At 36.6% G+C, this 19128-nt stretch overlaps 1 protein-coding gene across 1 annotated transcript in view; it reads left to right on the top strand.

Moving 5' to 3' along the window:
* Positions 1–19128, top strand: part of PIEZO2 (piezo type mechanosensitive ion channel component 2) — a 236754-nt gene that overhangs the window by 181635 nt on the left and 35991 nt on the right. The window contains exons 25-33 of the mRNA XM_042839118.1: positions 92–335; positions 1509–1605; positions 3692–3851; positions 6272–6361; positions 8729–8850; positions 9656–9727; positions 13542–13645; positions 17474–17585; positions 18526–18591. Coding sequence (XP_042695052.1) covers positions 92–335; positions 1509–1605; positions 3692–3851; positions 6272–6361; positions 8729–8850; positions 9656–9727; positions 13542–13645; positions 17474–17585; positions 18526–18591 — 1067 coding nt within the window. The remainder of the gene's footprint in view (positions 1–91; positions 336–1508; positions 1606–3691; positions 3852–6271; positions 6362–8728; positions 8851–9655; positions 9728–13541; positions 13646–17473; positions 17586–18525; positions 18592–19128) is intronic.

The following is a 19128-nucleotide window of genomic DNA, read 5'->3' as shown; positions in this document are numbered from 1 at the left end:
TAGCCACAAGTAGCAGCCAGTAGCACAGTAGAAGAAATTTATCATTGTCCTCAGAAAATGACAATGTTTTTCCTTCCTCTTTTACTTCCAGGTCCTATTTAGATATGTATAAGGTGATAATCTTTAGTTACCTCTTCTGGTTCGTGCTTACTATAATCTTCATAACGGGAACAACAAGGATCAGCATATTCTGTATGGGCTACTTGGTTGCCTGCTTTTATTTCCTTCTCTTTGGTGGAGATCTGCTGCTGAAACCCATCAGGAGCATCCTGCGCTACTGGGACTGGCTGATTGCGTACAATGTTTTTGTGATCACCATGAAGAACATACTCTCGGTAAGCAGCAGCTGCATTTTCTCTGACTGGTTTTGTGGCTTCATAGGAACTGTGCACAGTGCACTGAATGGCCATTAAAAATCCTTTTCAGGAGCCCAGGCTTTTGCTAGTGCAGAGCAGGCTCCGTTTTGTATCAGAAACTGCAAGTGTATATCCAGAGAATGCTAATGCATGCATGTTATAGGAAAGTGTGCCACCCTTATATGGCTCTGAAAAAGCTTGAAAGCCATTTTCAAAGGATCATATTCTGGTTTCTCTGCCTAATTAAATTGTTCCTTAGAAGTCTTGTGAAAATTTCAATGAAGTAAGTAAGAAGTGCAAGATTACACCATCAATAAATAGCACACATTCAATTAAACTTTTTATTTAAAACCAGAATTTTCAAGTCCAATAGTAAGTACAGTTACGTGATGTAATATAGCTAGTGAGGTTGAGCATTACAAGCTGCATTCTGTTTTCCTTTAGAACTAGCGTAAGCTTCAGATGAGAACAGACATTCTATAATTAAAGGTTAAATACTTCTGCAAGGTATTAATGGTTTTCTTACATTAGCTCTTTAGATCAGATTTTTGCAGTGGCACTAATAGGTGATTGAGACAAGGCAGTGCTTAAAACTTTATGAAAGATAAATTTAGATTTATTCCTGGCAATTGCCTCTTAGGTTTGAGCATTTGTAGTGCTGGACAGAAAAGAGCAGACATTTTTCTTTTTACATTTATATAAGTCACTGTACTGAAATAAAATTGATTTATATGTGGTTTGAATTTGCAAATGTTCTGAATGCTTACATATGTGCTTCATTTTATGCTTGGGAATTCAGTGGGGCTATGCATATGTTCGGCTTGTCTGTGCATGTTTTCAAATTTAACTCAGTGATTTATAAAAGTTGCTTAGCTGTCACACTGCATCACATGACAGACATATCACTTTCTCTGCAAAAACAAAGCCAACACCACATACCTGCTATCCAATGGATAACCAGAAGAACAAATTGTTTAAAGTGTTGTGTGCACCTGGTAAAGGCTGTCTTTGACTAATCTCTGTTTTACTAATGAGATGTAAAACAGCCTGTGGCAGTCTAAATATTTGCGTGTAATTTAAAGAGATGCAATACTTTTCTTATCTTTATTTCTGCTATGCCTTCTTAGATGAAACTGTTCTTTTACTTCACAGATAGGAGCATGCGGCTACATTGAGTCTTTAATTCAGAATAGTTGCTGGTTGATTCAGGCATTTAGTCTGGCTTGCACAGTTAAAGGCTACCGTATCCGTAAGTATGGCTCATTTCTCTTTGTAATTTGCTATAAACAGTGGATCACCTTTGAAATCTTCTACCATATTTAAGCTGTGTCCTCTCTTGACATATTACCTTGTGCAAATGTCTTGCATGTAAGTGCAGCTAAGCAAGTTTCATCATATATGGAATAGCAAGAAACTGGAAATATCAGGGAGATCTCACTGTGGCCCTCCAATACTTGAAAGGGGCTTACCAACAGGAGGGAAAGCAACTTTTTTACATGGGCAGATAGGGATAGGACAAGGGGAAATGGCAGAGGGCGGTGAGGCGCTGGCACAGCTGCCCATGTAAGCTGTGGTGCCCCATCTCTGCAGGCACTCAAGGCCAGGTTGGATGGGGCCCTGGGCAGCTGAGCTGCTGTGGGGGGCAGCCCTGCCCATAGAACGGGGTGGGACTAGTGGGCTCTGAGGTTCCTTCCAGTCCAAATCATTCTGTGATTTTATGATCTCATAGAATCAGGGGAGATACTATTACGATAAGCGAACTATCTAGACCCCCACTCACATACACACATTTACTTTGCTTTAAACATAAAGTCTGGTGTTGCTGGAGCTCAAGAAAATTTCCCTGTATATGCAGTTGATGGCATAATTGGGAGTATGGTTTCACCTTCCAAATTGAGTTCACCACTCAGCTGAAAACTCTCACTCCTCCTTTTGTTCAGCTGCTGAAAGGGTAAGCCAGTTCAGCTCATTGAAACGGCAAGAGGCTGAGCCAGCATAAAAGTGGTAATTTTTTTTAATGATCATTCTCAAGCTTGTGATGGTAACAGAGTGGGAATGGTTAGTATCTGTGGATGGAAGTGAGAAGGGTTGAAGGAAAAATGGGGAGCAAGACCCTGGATCCCACAATGATTTATTGTTTTAGCTCTGCACTTTGTCCTACATTGACAGCATGAGAACATACGATTTTTTCCAATATTTTTTAGCAGAATTTAAAACAGATCTGTTTTAAACTCCGCTCCAGTGAGTCTGCAGCAGAGTTCTGAATTTCTATTTCAAAAATCCTTGTGTCTGACTCTAATAAATAAGAGGATATAAAGATAGGAAAAACAAAGATGTACATTCACAAGATAATTGGTGCCTGGTGGTTCATATTATCCAAAACTTTTTGAGCAGAATCAGAAACCTAGACATGGTTTTCTGACTTCCCAGGGGATGAGCATAGCAGGCTTTGAAGCTCTCGGAGCTTGAGCTTCCTGACCTGTTAGGCTGGTTTGCTTGTAAAGCCAACTTTGAGCCAGAGTCTGTCCTTTGAGTCCTTCTCTCCCTTCTGTGGGGCAGGGTAGGCCATTCAGTTTATAGTCCAGCTACAAAAAAAACACTGTTTTAATTTTTGAGTATACCCAAGAGAATTGTCTTTAGAGAATAAATAAAGAAAGAAAGGAAGAAATATCCAAAGAAAAAATCTAGAGGCAGGAGGAATGGGATTTCCTCTCTGCCTTTCTCCTCCTATCCCAAAGGAAGCAGTTTTGTGGTTTCAAATGGTTTTTCTCATCTGCAATGGAAAGAAACATTCGAGGATTGCTGCGAACTGGGTTGTGGAGAGGAAAATGAAATATATTAAGTGGTAGAAGTCAATTAAAAGTTGATTTTGACTTAAAAAAAAACCATTTCATTCTCATGTTGATATTGTTCTTAATTGAAAAATGAGACAAAAAGTCATTTTGAAATGAAAAAAAAAAACCAACGTAAAACGTGCCATTCTAAAAAGTGCTGAAATCAAATATTTCAATCTAACCAAAAAAACTTTCTTTTTTTCCAAGTACTTACTAAGACAGAGTGAATTTGTTTCAAAATTCTTCACTTTTGGTGAATACCCAGTTTTCATGTCATAGCACATCGTTGGAATGTTTCCAGTCCGCTTTAAAAGAATCTACAGCATACATCAGACAGAAATGCATGTCAGCTTTCTGAAGAAAAATGAAGTGAAAGGACCTCAATTCAATTCAATTTAAAAGCTTTATTTAAAACCATTTTCATGGCATGATTTAAATGATTAAACATTATAAAAAATGCTTATTACAACAGTTCTTACACTGATGGTTTCTTTTTTCCAGCAACCAACAACGCAGACTGTAAACTACCTAGTGGAGAAGCAGGAATCATCTGGGACAGTATATGTTTTGCTTTTCTGCTGCTGCAAAGAAGAGTCTTCATGAGTTATTACTTCCTTCATGTGGTTGCAGATATAAAAGCTTCCCAGATCCTGGCATCGAGGTAACATTAAGTAAATAAATGTATAAACAGCTTAACTACTCAAAAAAGCCCTACTGTTTATGATAGATAGCATCAATGGAGTTCTGGTAGTTAACATTGATTTAAACAATCCATGCTAAATTAATAATTGCAACTCCAACTCTGACACAGAGCATGAGAAAACAATTAAGAATCTGATAGAAATTAAATTCACCAAGCAGTATCTGATGCTTTCATAGTTTTAATTAAAAGCTGTGGAAGTCGATGTGTGTTGCAGCAGCCTCTCAAATCGGTATGTATAGGAGCAGATGTCAACAAATGTTCTAAGTCTTGGAAAGAAAACATTCTGAGATCAGAGTCTGAGAAAATGGGCTGTAGAAATCACATCTCCAAAAAATGTCCCAAAATGATTGGGAAAAATGCAGAGAAGTAATTGTATCTGACTGAGGAAGACACGAAGTGTTGCATCACTGAAATCCAACTATGATGTGGCTAAGAAGTGTCATTTTGGTTCTGTTACTTATACTTTTTCACTATCATCCATTCACAGCTGACACTACCACAGCCATTCTCCCGTTCTTGTTTGTTTGTTTTGTTTTGTTTTCTTTTGTCTTTTTGTTTTTGTTTTATAATAAGAAGGCAGATGAAAATGAAACTGTTTGTAATTTCAGTAAGATTTCTGAAGAGAAATTTTGGATTAAGTGTATTATGGTATTTCTTTCCCCCCCCTAAAAAAAAACAGATTGATTTCTGTACACATTTGAGGGCAAATTTGACTTGCATGTCCTAAAAAGAGCTATTTTTTTAAACCTTCGTTTCCTTTCCTCTCCTGGAATTTCTTAAAAAAGGAGACATTTTTAGCTACATGTGCTGACCAATTTCTCTGCTGCAAATGGGACTACCTAAAGATGTATGCCTGAGTCCCCTGCTGCCTCTCTCAGACTTTTGCTTTGGGGTGAATTTCAGTGATAATGCCAAAGAGTACTGGATACTGGTTTTTTTCTTTTCTTTTTTTTCCCCTATGCTGTATTCACAGTGAACATAGAACAAAGCAATATCATGAACATCAAAATATCTTCTAAATTGGAGAGTTTGTATCAAGAAGGAAGAATAGACTAATCTAAATGGCACTGGAATTTGAAAAAAAGACACGTTTGGTTTCTACTTACAGCTTTGTGTCTCTTGGTGAGATGCTGAACCTATCCATCAGCAAAAGGGGAGACAATAGTGGCCTATGACAGAAGCTCTGTAAAGATAAATGTGTTACTGACGAGGAACTACTAAGATGCTACAGGAAGCAGGGTTATATAAATACAGCAATCTTATTAACTTTTTTTAGCTGGCTGTTTGCATTGCTAGAATCCAAGCTTTTAATTTATTTGGTCTATGAAGAAGGTCATATTTGGATCCAGACAGTATAGCCTGAACCTGTCTTCTAGTAAAAGTTAATTGTGAAATAAAAACTCCTTACCCAATAAGACTGTGTTTCAAACAGTAGTGATGATTCTCCAGTGTCAGTTTTCAACAGTCTATAAGAATTCAGGAGTGATCAAGTTGCTAAGAAGAACACATCGTCCATTGTTGTACTTTACCATACTCGGGGAAAAAAAAAAAAAAAAAAAAGAAAATATTCATTTGGAAATAAACATTACTGTTGTTATCCTGCGTATTACATGGAAGAACCAAAAATCTCTCAGAAAAGATGGTTGAAAAATTAGTTAGAAGTAATCTTCTGAATCTAGAGATGTACTTACTGATTTCTTTACAAAAATAAAAAAGAGAGAGAAGGCTTTAAATCTATTCTACTTCTCTGAGAAAGTCTTTGAGACTCTTCAAGACTTTTTGAGAGCTCTTAAGTGAATAAAGAATGAGGGAAGAGTAGAGACTCATGTTCTGGATATCCAAGTCACTGAGTCAGTTGCATTTCTAAGGAAATGGAATTAATAGTCAAATGATTTTGGCACACCAGAAATCTGCTGAAGGGTTTGTGTCAACAGATAGAAAGTGCTGTAACATTCAGAGGGTTAAAGTGCAGCTGAAGCTCTGTTCATTATGGTTCTGGATGAAGTCCTGAGCAGGGTTTACATAACTTCTTGGCGCTATGAGGCAGAAGGACAAGATGATTACAGAGAAGATTACAACTCCTGGAAGTGAGCAAGAGGTCCTAACTCAGCCCTGAACTTGTCCGTGTTCTGCATTCTTTGGGACTGGAAACTCAAGTCACCCATCAATAGCTACAGGAGTTCTTAAAACTTTTAGGCCAACTTGGGATCACAGTGTTTGACCCAGCTGTTGAAATAATTGACTGTAAAGGAATTAATATTCTAGATTCATTGATTATCTCTTTCCAGCAAATGAAGTGATTAGCTGTCATAAAGAAAACTTGGAAACATTTAATCTTTCCTCTCTTTTCCTTTCTTCTGCTTCCATTTCTGCTGTAGGGGTGCTGAGCTTTTCCAGGCTACAATTGTTAAGGCAGTAAAGGCAAGAATTGAAGAGGAAAAAAAATCAATGGATCAACTGAAAAGACAGTATGTATTTACATATGTATAATTATACATGTGTATATATATGCACATGTATATGTTTTTATGTTTTCACTGATTGTTGGTATTTATCTAGCACCTTATTTTATAGAAATGATTAGTAGGTTTTTGAATTATGATTTTGCAAGTAAAGAACGGTTGCTCTGGGTATTCAGAGATATTAGGCTTTTCAGTGCTACTCAGTTTCAGAATCATCTTTTCTAGAAATGAAACATATTGAGTAGGCTTAATTTTCATTTAAAAATAGAGTTGCGATTCTAGAACAAGGGGTTGCAAGGTTGACATAAAAAATTAGCATGAAATGTTCTGATGTGCCTACTGAAATGGAAACAGAATTTTGAAATGTAAACAGTTATTTTGTAAAAATAAAGAGAGAAGATGTAAACATCCTTACTCATTCTGAAGATTCTTCTAAATCTTAGAAACTTATTGATGACAGGTTAACAAGATCATCATCTAACTGTTCCATAGTTGAGTACTATAGCTATGTGACCACGCTTAAGAGATATTTTATGTTACCACATACACTGTGTTTTGCTTTCTTCTAGAGGTCCAGCTCACTCTGTAGTTTTGGGTTGTCCTATTTTGTGTGGCGTGAAAGGATGTGATGTGAGGAAATGTGAAAAAAAAATCTTTTTTTCCTCTTTCTACCTTTCTTCCCTTCTACTAAATACCCTGCTGTTCTCTTGGTTGCTCTCTCTCTCTCTCTCATGAAAGTAGGAGAGAAGGCAGTGAAATGCTATTTCCACTGTGAAACTCATAAAAAGGCACATTATTAATAATGGTAGGTGCATTATTAATAAGAAGTGCCACATTAATGCCATCTCACTTGAAGGTGCAAGTATAGATGGTTAAAACATGGGAGGCTAAAACATACTAGCTGGATTAGAAAAAAAGCAGAAATCTGAACAGCAAAGTTCTGAATTAGGAAATCTATATTTGAAAGTCAAATGAGCAATATCCTGGCTCTGCTGTAATGAATACAATATTCTCATTGACTTAAGCATTATTAGGATTTCATTCTGTATATTGGAATTCCTAGTAAAAGTTGTTGTATACCTGTTTATTCAGTTTAGCTTGTGTTTGGTTAAAATTTACATAAATATATATTTTACCTTCAAAGACAATATTTTCCTTCAGTTTAACTGTCCTGGAGATTACTTCTCTTTATGCTGTCTACTTTTTTGTTGTATCCAGCCAACATTCTTGTTTAGTAACTGCAAAAAGCTATCAAAGTCCTTCCATCACCATGCATGAAAAGCCATATCTGTTTCCTAACCAAATGTCAAAACCTCCTTCTATTTCATGGCTGGAACACCAGAAGGCTGCAGGTCCATGCTCCCTGCTGGTTCACTTGGGGTTTCCCACCAGATGTACTGGGCTGTTACTGATACTGTGGTGTGCTTGAATCAACCTTTTCGTAGTTGGAGACATGTGCCTTTCTCAGGAATCATTCTTTTCAGTTAATTCTACACAGTTTAAGATCAAGGAGATAGTACTGCTTACATCTCCAAAGCTAATTTATACTTCTGTAAAAATCGCTAGTTCATATTTGCAGTATTTTCAACAGTAGAAGATGCCTGTTTAAATTCATTCAGTAGTGCCCACTCTTCAGTCAGTGGTTTTTTTTTAACATATAGACAGATTAATGATCAATATGCACTCAGATATTTTTATTAAAAATAATGATTTGTTTCTAGTCCAAATTGTGTTGCAATTATTTGTTATCGTTGATTTCATTTTTCTTAGTACTGCTTTTTAAAATGTGACAAAAGACCTAAAGGATCAGATTATGCTGTTTACAGAGTTGCAAGAAGGAAAATTGGAGGTCTGCCTGCATCTGAACACAACTGAACCAGTTTAAGTCTCTTGTGGTTGCAGATATGTAGGACACATGAGAGTATTACTGGTGAAGATGGATGTAGCACAGGTAGTGCAGGAACAGCACCATTCCTGACTGAGTGGCAAGTTTCAGGAAAACCACTGCATTACACAGAAGTCCTTTTTCTCTCAGAACTTTATTTGCTGTATTGTAGCTCTGGCAGCAATTCTTTCATTTTCCAATAACTGAAAGAAAGTTGAAGGAGAGTAGGTAAAACCATCATGCGTTAGCAGGCAACTCACTTCTGACTGAAGTTCTGCCAGTGGGTGAACCTCCAGGCTTGGCCCTTGCAGCCAGCCCCTTCAGAGCCATTTATCTCCCTGTTTTTAAAGGCAAGATTAGTGACAGTATGTAATGGACCTTTCTAGTTAAATTGTTCATGTGTGTATGAATGAATTTAAACAGCTCTTTTTCAGAGTGTGTTGAAAGGGGTGAAGACCAGAATATAATAAAGTTCTTCCTTTTGCTAGAATGGATCGCATCAAAGCCAGGCAGCAAAAATATAAAAAGGGTAAAGAGAGGATGCTAAGCATGACACAGGATTCCACAGAAGGGCCTGAAATTCGGAAGGTTTCAGAAGAAGATGATGAAGGTACCATTAGCCATTGTCATACCATAACTGCAGTTGAGCGCTAAGGACCTAATAGACAATAGAAATATTGGGCAAGTGAGAAATCATTCTTCAGATTGTTCATCATGGAACAAGGTTGATTGTTCAGTAACATTTTGAAGTTTAATTCAGCCAAAAAAATCTGAGATTTTAGAATGCAAGAAGACTTAGAGAAAATGGGTTTGCTTGGAGGTTACTTTTGGTTAACTTCAGGTTGTTGGCAAAGAGCTGAATAGCAGCAGAGATTTGTTTTGAGCAAAATTATTGTGCATAAACTACAAAGCTACAAATAGGTGGAATTCACATTTTTCTAGCTAGGTTTTTTGGATGTTGTGAGGCTTTTTTTTCAGTTGCTGAAATATTTGTATGCTTTTTAAATGCTGTTAAATGTGGGAATGGATAAGTGATATCTGTCTAGCACATTTCCAGCACTGACTTAGGATCAACGTTTACTGGATCTAAAATTTTGGCGCCTAAAATTTAGAGGGATTTAAGAGAAGTTATTATTCACTGTTATTACAGTGAAGAGTGACTGTATGTTTTAAAATGCAAAACTGAACTTTTAAGCTGTTTTAGCATAGATTTCTGTTCAAACTGCTGCAAAACCTAAAGTAGCTGTGCTGGGTGGTCATGCTTCTAAATGACTTCTATACTGAATGCATTCAGTACTCTGACATCTGATGTGCTCATGAAATTTTGCTCTTTTGAGAGAAATGAAAAATGATTTGTCAATATAATGAACGTTTCTCATTTTGTAAAATTAATGTTTGGACATATTTCATTTTAGGAGAAGCAGACAAAGAGAAAGCCAAGGGCAAAAAAAAGCTGTGGTGGCGGCCTTGGGTTGATCATGCTTCCAGTAGGTTTTCTCAATCATTTTACAAATAAGTGGATTTAACCCTTATATCCTTGACCAGAATGAAGGCATTCCCTGACCTGTTTGTTTTATGCCTGATTTTAAGATTGTGACTTGATAGAAGTCTTGTTTATTTTAGCAAATAATTTCTACTTCCAAATATTTAATTTGGAAGGTTAACCATATTTTGATATGTATACTTTTTTTTTTTTTTTTTTTTTTTTTTTTTTTATGTTGGAAGCATAGCTTATGACATTTTAGGCATTTTAGAAAGATATCAAATCAGATATCAAATGCAGATTTACTGTAATAATGCAAAGTATGTGCCAAAAATTTTGGCCTCAAAAGTCTTAAACTCTCCCCTGCTGCAAGGTACAATATATTTAACCATACAAATGTGAAGGTTTGCTAATGTATTCTAAGTCATAATTTTGTTTTAATATGCACACATCATAGATCTTTTTTATGGTCCTTCGGTGATACTGTGATCAGCTATAGAAATACGAATGCCACAGTAAGGCAGCTAGACTGCTCCCACATCAGGAACACAGAGCTCAGCTGAGTATCTCTGATATTGTTATTTACATATTTTTGTGTTTATTTGAGAGCAGAACTACGTTCAGCCTCGTGCACAAGAAATTATTATTCTCATATCATTGTTCCATTGTGGTATTCTAATGTATTTCCATCCCAGTCCAAGTAGATAATAGAGTTCATCCATATTCATTCATTGGATGAAACAGAAGAAAACTGAGCAGATTACAATCTCAAATCTTATGTCCTATTGGATCTTTGTTCAAGGAAATAAAATGTAAACTCTTTAATATGTTCTGAAGATACTAAAAATATTCAGATATATAGCACTGACCAGAGTTAAATATAAATGTCTGTATCGTGCCTCGTCATTTACTTTATCGAGAGTTACTCCTAGTAATAATTTTACACATCTACAGACTCCTTAATTTATGTTTGTGTGTTTGTTTATATCTCCAGCATATATATTTGCCAACAGTGTTTAACAGAATATTGGATGCTTATTTCTATCAAGTCACAAATAAACTATGTCTATTTTTATTTTTCTAAAGGGCACAATGCCACTTTAGAGAGACCTATCCCTTTTCAAAAGTCTTGTGAAAACAAACTTCCTGTAGTTTTCACTAAGAACAATAATGATAAAACAGATTAAAACTCTAGTTTGTGAGTTTTTGCTGTAGAATTCCAACTTACAGTGATTTTGAAGGAACGGGATATGGTCTCATGTTTATTCACCACTGGTTTTGTAGTAAAAAGAACTGCTCAGAGAGAGACATTGGCTTTTACTTCTTTCACCCTCATTATTTAATTTAGGTGGCAACTTATGTTTTGGTATTTCAACAGTGAGCACCCTTGAAATTATTTACTGCAATAATGCAAAACCTTGTGGGAAACATCACAGACCCTGATCCTACATACAGTGATTGCGTGCCATGTGCCACACTTCCCCACACTGAAACATGGCACTTGCAGTAGGTGTCTGCAAGTTCACAAACAATATAGAATTATATTTCTCATCTATTATTCCCCATCTATCCTTTTGAAACACTGTGCTGTAACCCTGCAGCGTTCTCCAGTGGCTGTTTTTCTCACAATGGAGTTGTGGCTGTATATATGCTGTTGAGGTTGCTAAAGCTCAAATTTTTATCCCAGCTCTGATGTTTATTTAGATTGTTATTTTCATTCTTATACCACTTATTTTAGTTTATTCTACAGAAGAATGCCTCAATTGATATTCATAGGAATAAAAATGCAGTCATGAATTTGAGTCTGAGTGGAAAAGATGAGAAAAACGTATGAGGCTTTCCCCAGTGAAACTCTCTGAGTTGTTAGTGTTTGTGGATCAGATATGGAGCCCGACAAAGATCAGCAGGCCACGTGTTTAGAGGTCCTCAGCTTCTCCTGGGGTTCAGAGTTGTGTTTGACCAAGAAGAAAAAAAAAATGGAGTTTGCAGCTGTTCTGGGGAGTTCTTTCCCTCTGGGCACAAACAGATACTAATGTTACGTGACTTCTCCTGCAAGACTCACCTCCTGCCTCCTCCATTCTCATTCCACAAAGCCTGCAAGTACCTTTTCTCAGTATGAGAAAGTCTCATTCTGCAGTAGGAAGAGAGGCCATGAATCCAATCTAGCCATGAATTATTTTATTATTGCAGTTTGAGCACTGTAATAATCCCTGCAGGTGACTGACACACTTCTTACTCCACTTTGATGTGTGCAAGAGTGCATTATTGCTATTCAATCATACCTCCCTCTTAAGTTGTAAAAGGGGTGTAATTACTATATTATGGTGTACCCTTAGATATACTCTAACTGAAAAATTTTGGAGGGAGGTCCTTTCTAATTTGTTTTATGCCAGCTAAGGCCTTCCAGTTTTGACCAGGTGCTGCTCTGAGGCTGTTTACAGCTGCACAGTGGTGTAGGTTTTCTCTTAGATGCCAGGCCTTATCCTGCTGATCTTTTGTGTGGACAGTTTCTGTAACTGCTTGTGAGACACTTTTTTATGGAAGAGAACTGCAGACTATTGGTTCTTAGAATACATTTATATCCTCTGTGCATTTAAGCAGGCTTTCTTAGAAGGCCCTGGGCAAAATGATTAATTTGTTTGACCCAAGAAATTTCCAGGCTTCTAACCTCAGTTCAACAATTAGAACTGCTGAAGTCTCTGTCCCTCTGCAAGGCTTTCAGGGGTGTTACAAAGCCATAATTATGCACAGAATTTTGCCTGTGAGGGAATTTTAGATGTTGAAATTATAACCTAATGGAGATCTGGCAAATTTCACAGTGTGTGCACTCTGAGGTTTCTACTGTTGTTTTGTATGACCACCTATGTACAGCACATCTCTGTAGAATTCAAGGTATGATTGAATGGAATTAAAGCTATTGTTAGTTTTCCAGATGCCTGTAATGAGGGTTAAATACACTTTGCAATATAAGTACGTATTGCTCCATATACCCAAATTGTGTGACTTTTCATCTGAGTAAGTGTTCCTTTAAATATTTCAGCTTAAATGCAGAAGTTATTTACCAGTCTTCACTGCTGAATGTAATGCTGTGATTTTGATTTTTCTCTTGCTCATTATCTTATTTTTCATTTCTTTTGTTTCCCTTATTTATTCTTATAGGCCTGTTACCATCTGAGAAATAAAAACATTGCTTCTGTTCAAGGATATAAGGCCTAGCTTAGTCACTGCATCTTTATTGTACCAAGGTTTCAGGTTCTTTCTGAATCCGTGGGCAAAAAATTGAAACTCATTTGTGTTCATAGAATCCAAGTGATCTGTTCGAAACAAACCAAGGTTTTCCATTAATTCACCAAAACTTAAAAGTCTGAAGAAAGTGTTGACTTATACCATTCCATAGTTTGAAGGATGCCTGAGCATTTTAAAGAGCTTTTCTTTATTTTTTGTCCAGTGGTACTGTTTACATAAATTCATTCATTTATCTGCTGGGCTCTTTTTACTCCCTCAAATGACCTTCACTTCTCAACTCATTCATACTAAACTGCCATAAAAATATACCTTGTAATTTGATAAACATCAAGCTATTTCCTTGTTTTCTTCTCACAGTCTTCCCTTATATTCTTGTATACTTCTCATCCATGCCCAAAAGTGTCACAGACTAACATCAGATAATTTATCTGAGACCTATTCATGTCTTCTGTATTTTCATCTCTCCTGATTGTGAGTTGGCTATCCTGATTAATAGTTGGCTATTGATAGGTCTTGGGGCACTTCAGAATAGAACTTTTCAGAAAAATAAGAAAATATTTTGTTTCACTTAGTGGTCAGAAGTGGAAATTATTATTTGTTTGAGACGGACAGTGAAGAGGAAGAGGAAGAAGAGAAAAAAGAAGAGGAGGAGCCTCGAAAAAAATCTGCATTTCAGGTACTTTTGAGCAATTTCCTTGGTAGCTGGCAGCTGAAAAAAACAGTTTAGGTTTCTCCTAATACAGGCTGATATATTCTAGCAGCTAGTACATATAAAGTACATCTGAAAAGTATTGGAAATGAAATTTCTTGCCAATTTAAAATGCAATTTTACTTGTTTTAAGCATTGCCAATTTCCTACAATAGCTATAATGAAATCATATCTTCACTCACTTCTGCCAGAGGAAAACAAAAATCAAAAACAAAGCTTCTGAATCTGAGCTTTATTTTTCTGTGTTGCTGTATAGACAAGCAAGGAGGCTGTCTTTCCTGCCACAGAATGCTTTAGTGATTTTCTAGTTTTGAGTAGACGCTGTCATTCCATGAAGAAATAACCCAAAAATAAGCAACTTCTCATGGAAGAAAAAGCACATACTTAAAAAACATTTTAGTTGTTGTTGTTATTTATTATTTTTTTTTCACTAGTGACACACTAGTGCACCAGAAAAAATATATCCTTGGGTTATAAAGAGCCTTATAATATAAAAAGCAACCACAACACTTTTTCTCATTTCTTTTACAGGATAGTGTTAGTTAATGTTGCACTTTAAGTGATGGACTGTGTTAAGTAAAAGGATATAATGATAAAAATATAGCTGAAGTTTCCTAACTGGATTCCTATTAGTAGACTGCTTGATCTTTGCAGCATTGATTATTGAACACACTGGCTTAAATTAAGGACCTAGGTGAGAAAGTTAGTGAAACACTTGTGTACATAAGATTGCTTTAATCTTTATAAAACTGAAATTTGAGCTGTTGAAGAATTTCAGAAATACTGCAAATGGTTTTGGTTCTCGACTCTAAAAATCTCAAGGAAACAAGTAACTTCTTGTGGATATGCCTTTCCACACATTTACAAGCTTACTTTGCTCCAGAGCTGGTGCATGACCAAAAGCCCAGCCCAAGGAAGAGCAGGCAGCTTCCTCCATGACCAGTGAACAGTTCTGCAGTATGTTAAACATGAAGATGCAGTATGTTAAACATGAGTGGCTTCATGCAGGAGACAGTTTGTCTGGAAAATCGTATTGTGTTTGTTTATGAAAATTTGTTCATCATTAGATCATGAATGCTTCATATGCTTTCCATCACAATGCACGTGGTGTTAATACCAGCAAAGAGAACTTATTCTGTGGCACAGGCTGAAGAATTACTTTAATTAAAAAAAAAAAAAAAAATTTAGTGTAAATAGTTTGCAATAGTCACCTCAAGGGAAAATTTTAAGATTTTATTTGTTAGATAATGCAGGTATTATAGACATCACATGTGATCTTTTTTTTTTTATAGTGGAGTCGATGGATTTAAACCCTTTCTAAATAAATTAGATATGATCATGCAATAGATATGTTCTATTAATATCTTCTCATTTTCTACTAATTTCTCTTGCTTTGTCCTTCTTTATAGAGAGCTATTGGAAAATTTGCTTCAGCAATTTTAGCCTTGCCAAAGTCTGTCATTAAACTACCAAAAACTATTCTTCAGTATTTAATCAAAGCAGCTAAGGTACTTGACATTTTGTTAGTGCTCATTATGTGACCCATCCTGGTGTAACATATACCTCTGTCCTTGTCTGCATTTTTCCTCTAATATAAATGATACAAAAAGTAATGGAAGGTAAAGCTTAATTCCTACTAAATGCAATACATTTCTTACTTTTGGAGTGATGGAGCGACAAGAAAAGCAGTCTGTCTTGCCTTAAGTGCAGCACTGGAGAGAAAATGCAGACCCAAATTCTTGATTTCTTCTGATACTCTTGTATAAGATGATCACATCCAGTTGCATGCTTCTTTTGGACACCCTGGTAACTGATCTCAGAAAGCTGGTAGAATTTTTATAAAGACACATACTGTTGCACCAAGTTATTGTCTGGCAACTTTTCTGGCTTCATGGTCATAAAAAGAGATTTTTACATCCTCCTTGAATACATGTATGATTTCCTGCCTTTGACCAGCAGTAAAAACCTAAATATACCTGTACGCACCCAGTCAGCTCTTACAGTGTCCACTGTTTAACATATGTATTCATAATACCTTTATTAAACAAATACCTTTCTTCATTCTAATTTCCTACCCTCTTCCAAACCTTCCTTTTATCTCTGATATCTTTATTCATACTGTGACTGTGGGTAGCATACACCATCTCAGCCAGCTGTTCAATTGGAGATGTTGAGAGTTTAATTTTCAGTGATTAATGTGTTGCTATTTCACTTAAGGATCACCATTCTCTCAGATCAGCTTCATTGACGAGCACCTATTATGAAGGAAAGAGGAGCTGATGCCTCTGATCCCATGCATTTGCACACATGGTGCTTTTTTTGGATAAGTCAGATATATTAAAATAAATACACAGATCTTGAGAGATTTGGAAGAGAACTTTCTTATCAACAGTAACAAAACAATTTCCTCTCCATGATCATGCATATGGACAAAAAAGAACAAAGTATTTTTCCCTTTATGTTCAATAAAATTCAGATTGACAGTTTATAAAATTGCTTTTAATATTCCAAAGTAATTTGTATATGCTAAATTTAAAAACATGAATAATCCAAATAGCCACTTACTGTTGTGTCCAGTAAGGAGCAGCTCCAGCTTCTCTGAGATACATGTGTGTTTCTGTCATTGTGTGCATGTTTGTCTTGTGAATTAATAAAGCTATTTGATTGCTGTGCTTTATTTTCACCCTCATGCATGTACCTGTGGGCCTCCTATCTCTGTTACAGTCCGTGTTGTTTAGAAATAGAAAATAATGCAGTGCCAATCAAAGGTGTTTTTCACTTTCAAATGAAAACCGTAACAAGAACTAAAGAATGATTTCTGTCCTAAGTGTCTGAAGAGAAGGTTCAATTATTTCAGTTTCTGTTCTTTACATTTTAGACTGAATGGAAAAAAATATATAAAAGTGTTACTGCTTTTTTCTCTAGCCTTCTCTCACAACTTGAACAGAACTGTTCAACAAGTTAGTTCTTGGTAACTTCTTTATATATATATGTATATATTTTTATGGCTAGAGCATTAATAAATATTTTGGATCAATTCCATTGATTAATATAATCATACAGGTCAACAGACTGTTGATCTGAGTGAGTGCTGTGAGCAGGATTTGGCCCCATTAGATCCCCTTGATATATGTAAGTATCACTGTCTCCATTTTTCAACTGAAAAAAACAATAGCACAAGAGTTCATGAGTAACTTTTGTGACACACCAAAGGGAGCCATTGCCAAAATGTGGAGGAAATTTGAGGAATTCTCGAGTGCTGGATTTGGGACTGTGCAGAGATAGTAAATCTACTCATTTTACACTGTGAAAGGGAAAAAAAAACAAAACAAAACAAAAAAAACACCTACAGTATAAAAAACGTAGGAACACAAATACCTGAACTAAAAAGCTACAGCATCTTTTGATGCTTCAGTTAGTCAACTGAAGCCCATAAAGTTTGCATCGTGTCTGCAAAATGATAAAGTGGACATATAAAATGAAAAGACTCAGGTGAAGGAGCCCATACACACAACAGGGTATTAATTCCCAGCAGTTCAGAGCATGAATTTTTGTGGGTTCTAATGAAACTTGGTTCTCCCACAAGTGTTTTCACATTTGGTTTTATGCTAGCAAAAATAGCGCATGAAAACTCAGCAGATGCACAGGAGAGGTGTTTGGTTTGGGATTCAAAATATTTGCTTACCCCTGCAGATCTGAATGCATTTACTCAAACTGTGTAGTCCTGCTTATGGCTTATTCTATGGCTTACTCTCACAACATGAGGAAAAAAATAAATGTGTTTGTTCCTTCCAGTTTGTTTATCAGGCCTGGATTACTGATCCTAAAACTGCACTACGACAGAGGCGCAAAGAAAAGAAAAGTTTTCAAAAAGAGGAGAAGCGAAGGCGTAAAGTATATGGGGATGGTATGTACATTTCTGTGTCTTGAAAAGAATAACCACGTGTTAGCTATACTGCCTGTTGTTCATGGTAGTGAAGGACAGCTTATTTTTAGAGGACAAATGCTCTCCACTCTAGCTTGGAATTGGAAAAGGACCTTCTGTTGTAATGTACCATTACTGGTCTGTAGCCATTTCTTCATGGAGAAATGTGGTAACTTTAGGCTGGCTGGCTGGCTCTCCTTGCCCCAGCCCATAACAAGGCCTGTCAAGCTACATCCTTTTCCTCTACAGACTCTGCTTGAGATGAGATAACGGACAGGAGAGAGATATGTGTGATTTCCATGTAAGACACAGTAAAGAGCCCAGATATTCAGGCACCCCTAAATTCACAATGAATTCAGCAGGTATCAAAAAGAAAACATGCAGGTGTTAATAGTTACCAGCACTTTAAAATCACTTGCGCCTCTGAAAGAAAATCAGTTGATAAGGGATTCATATCTCTTCAATATCTGCTCCTCTTTAAACAAGAAAAGAAGAAAAAATCGGATTTTAGAGATGGGAAGAGGAGGGTCCATTCAGGCTGAATCAGATGAATTGTTCCTCCATTTGTCATCTTCACCTGTCAAAAAGCTTTACAATTTGACAGCTGCCAGTGAAGCTATAGCTGGAGTTCTGGGTCACTGTGTAGCAGTGTCTTTTCTGCAAAGTAGTCTTTGCTCAGCAGATAGCATAGTAAGAAAATGATACGGGAAATTGCAAGAGGGGAGTGGTCATCTGTGAGCACCTTTGCTGGCAGGGCAGTCCTCTTAACTGAGTCCTTAAGGAATGGAAATCTGCTTTCTCTCACAGTAGTGAGGTACATCTACTTCTACTTAGTAGCAGGAGTAGTTTCTAGCTTGCATGGAGTCTACACCTGAGCTTCAGTAGACATAACCTTCATTTTTTCACTCACTGCTTTCAACAGGAAGTACTGATGCAGACTGTGAAGACAGCGAAGAAGAACCTGTCAAGAAGAAGTCTGATGGCCCAGGTATGGAGACAGAAAAAAGTTTTCTCTACTGTTACAGTGCAGTTGTGAGTGGTGGGTTAAGCAGTATATCAGAAAGATGTCATTGCAGAGATCCCAGGCTAGTATAAAAGCTGGCAAAATGCATTCTTATGTATATAGGGAGAACTAACAGCTTTCAGATTTCCTATTGCCAGATTTACAAGTCTTGAGCGTAGGATCTTACTCCTGGAATATAAATTACTGCACTTATTCTACATTTAAAGAAATGCACCTGCAGGTTCAAACATGAACACTTGTGATGCATTTTCACTACAGACATCTTATTCCTAAGCTTAGTTTCAAATCCTGATTCCATTAGAATCATAGAATCATAGAGTCATCGAGGCTGGAACAGATCTCTGAGATTATCCTGCCCAGCTGTCCAGACTCCACCAGCATTTCCCACTAAATCTTGTCCCTCAATAAACATCTGAACATTTCTTGAACACCTTCATGGATGGTGACTTCACAACCTCCCTGGGCGTTCAGTTGTGTGTTTCCCTCTCCATTGATTTTGAG

The sequence above is a fragment of the Centrocercus urophasianus genome, unplaced genomic scaffold (assembly GCF_019232065.1).
Source record: "Centrocercus urophasianus isolate 14NV4802_14NV808 unplaced genomic scaffold, USGS_Curo_1.0 seq_11, whole genome shotgun sequence".
Taxonomy (NCBI): Eukaryota; Metazoa; Chordata; class Aves; order Galliformes; family Phasianidae; genus Centrocercus; species Centrocercus urophasianus.
Note: the sequence above shows the minus strand (reverse complement) of the source record. Positions and strands in the feature narration are given on the sequence as shown.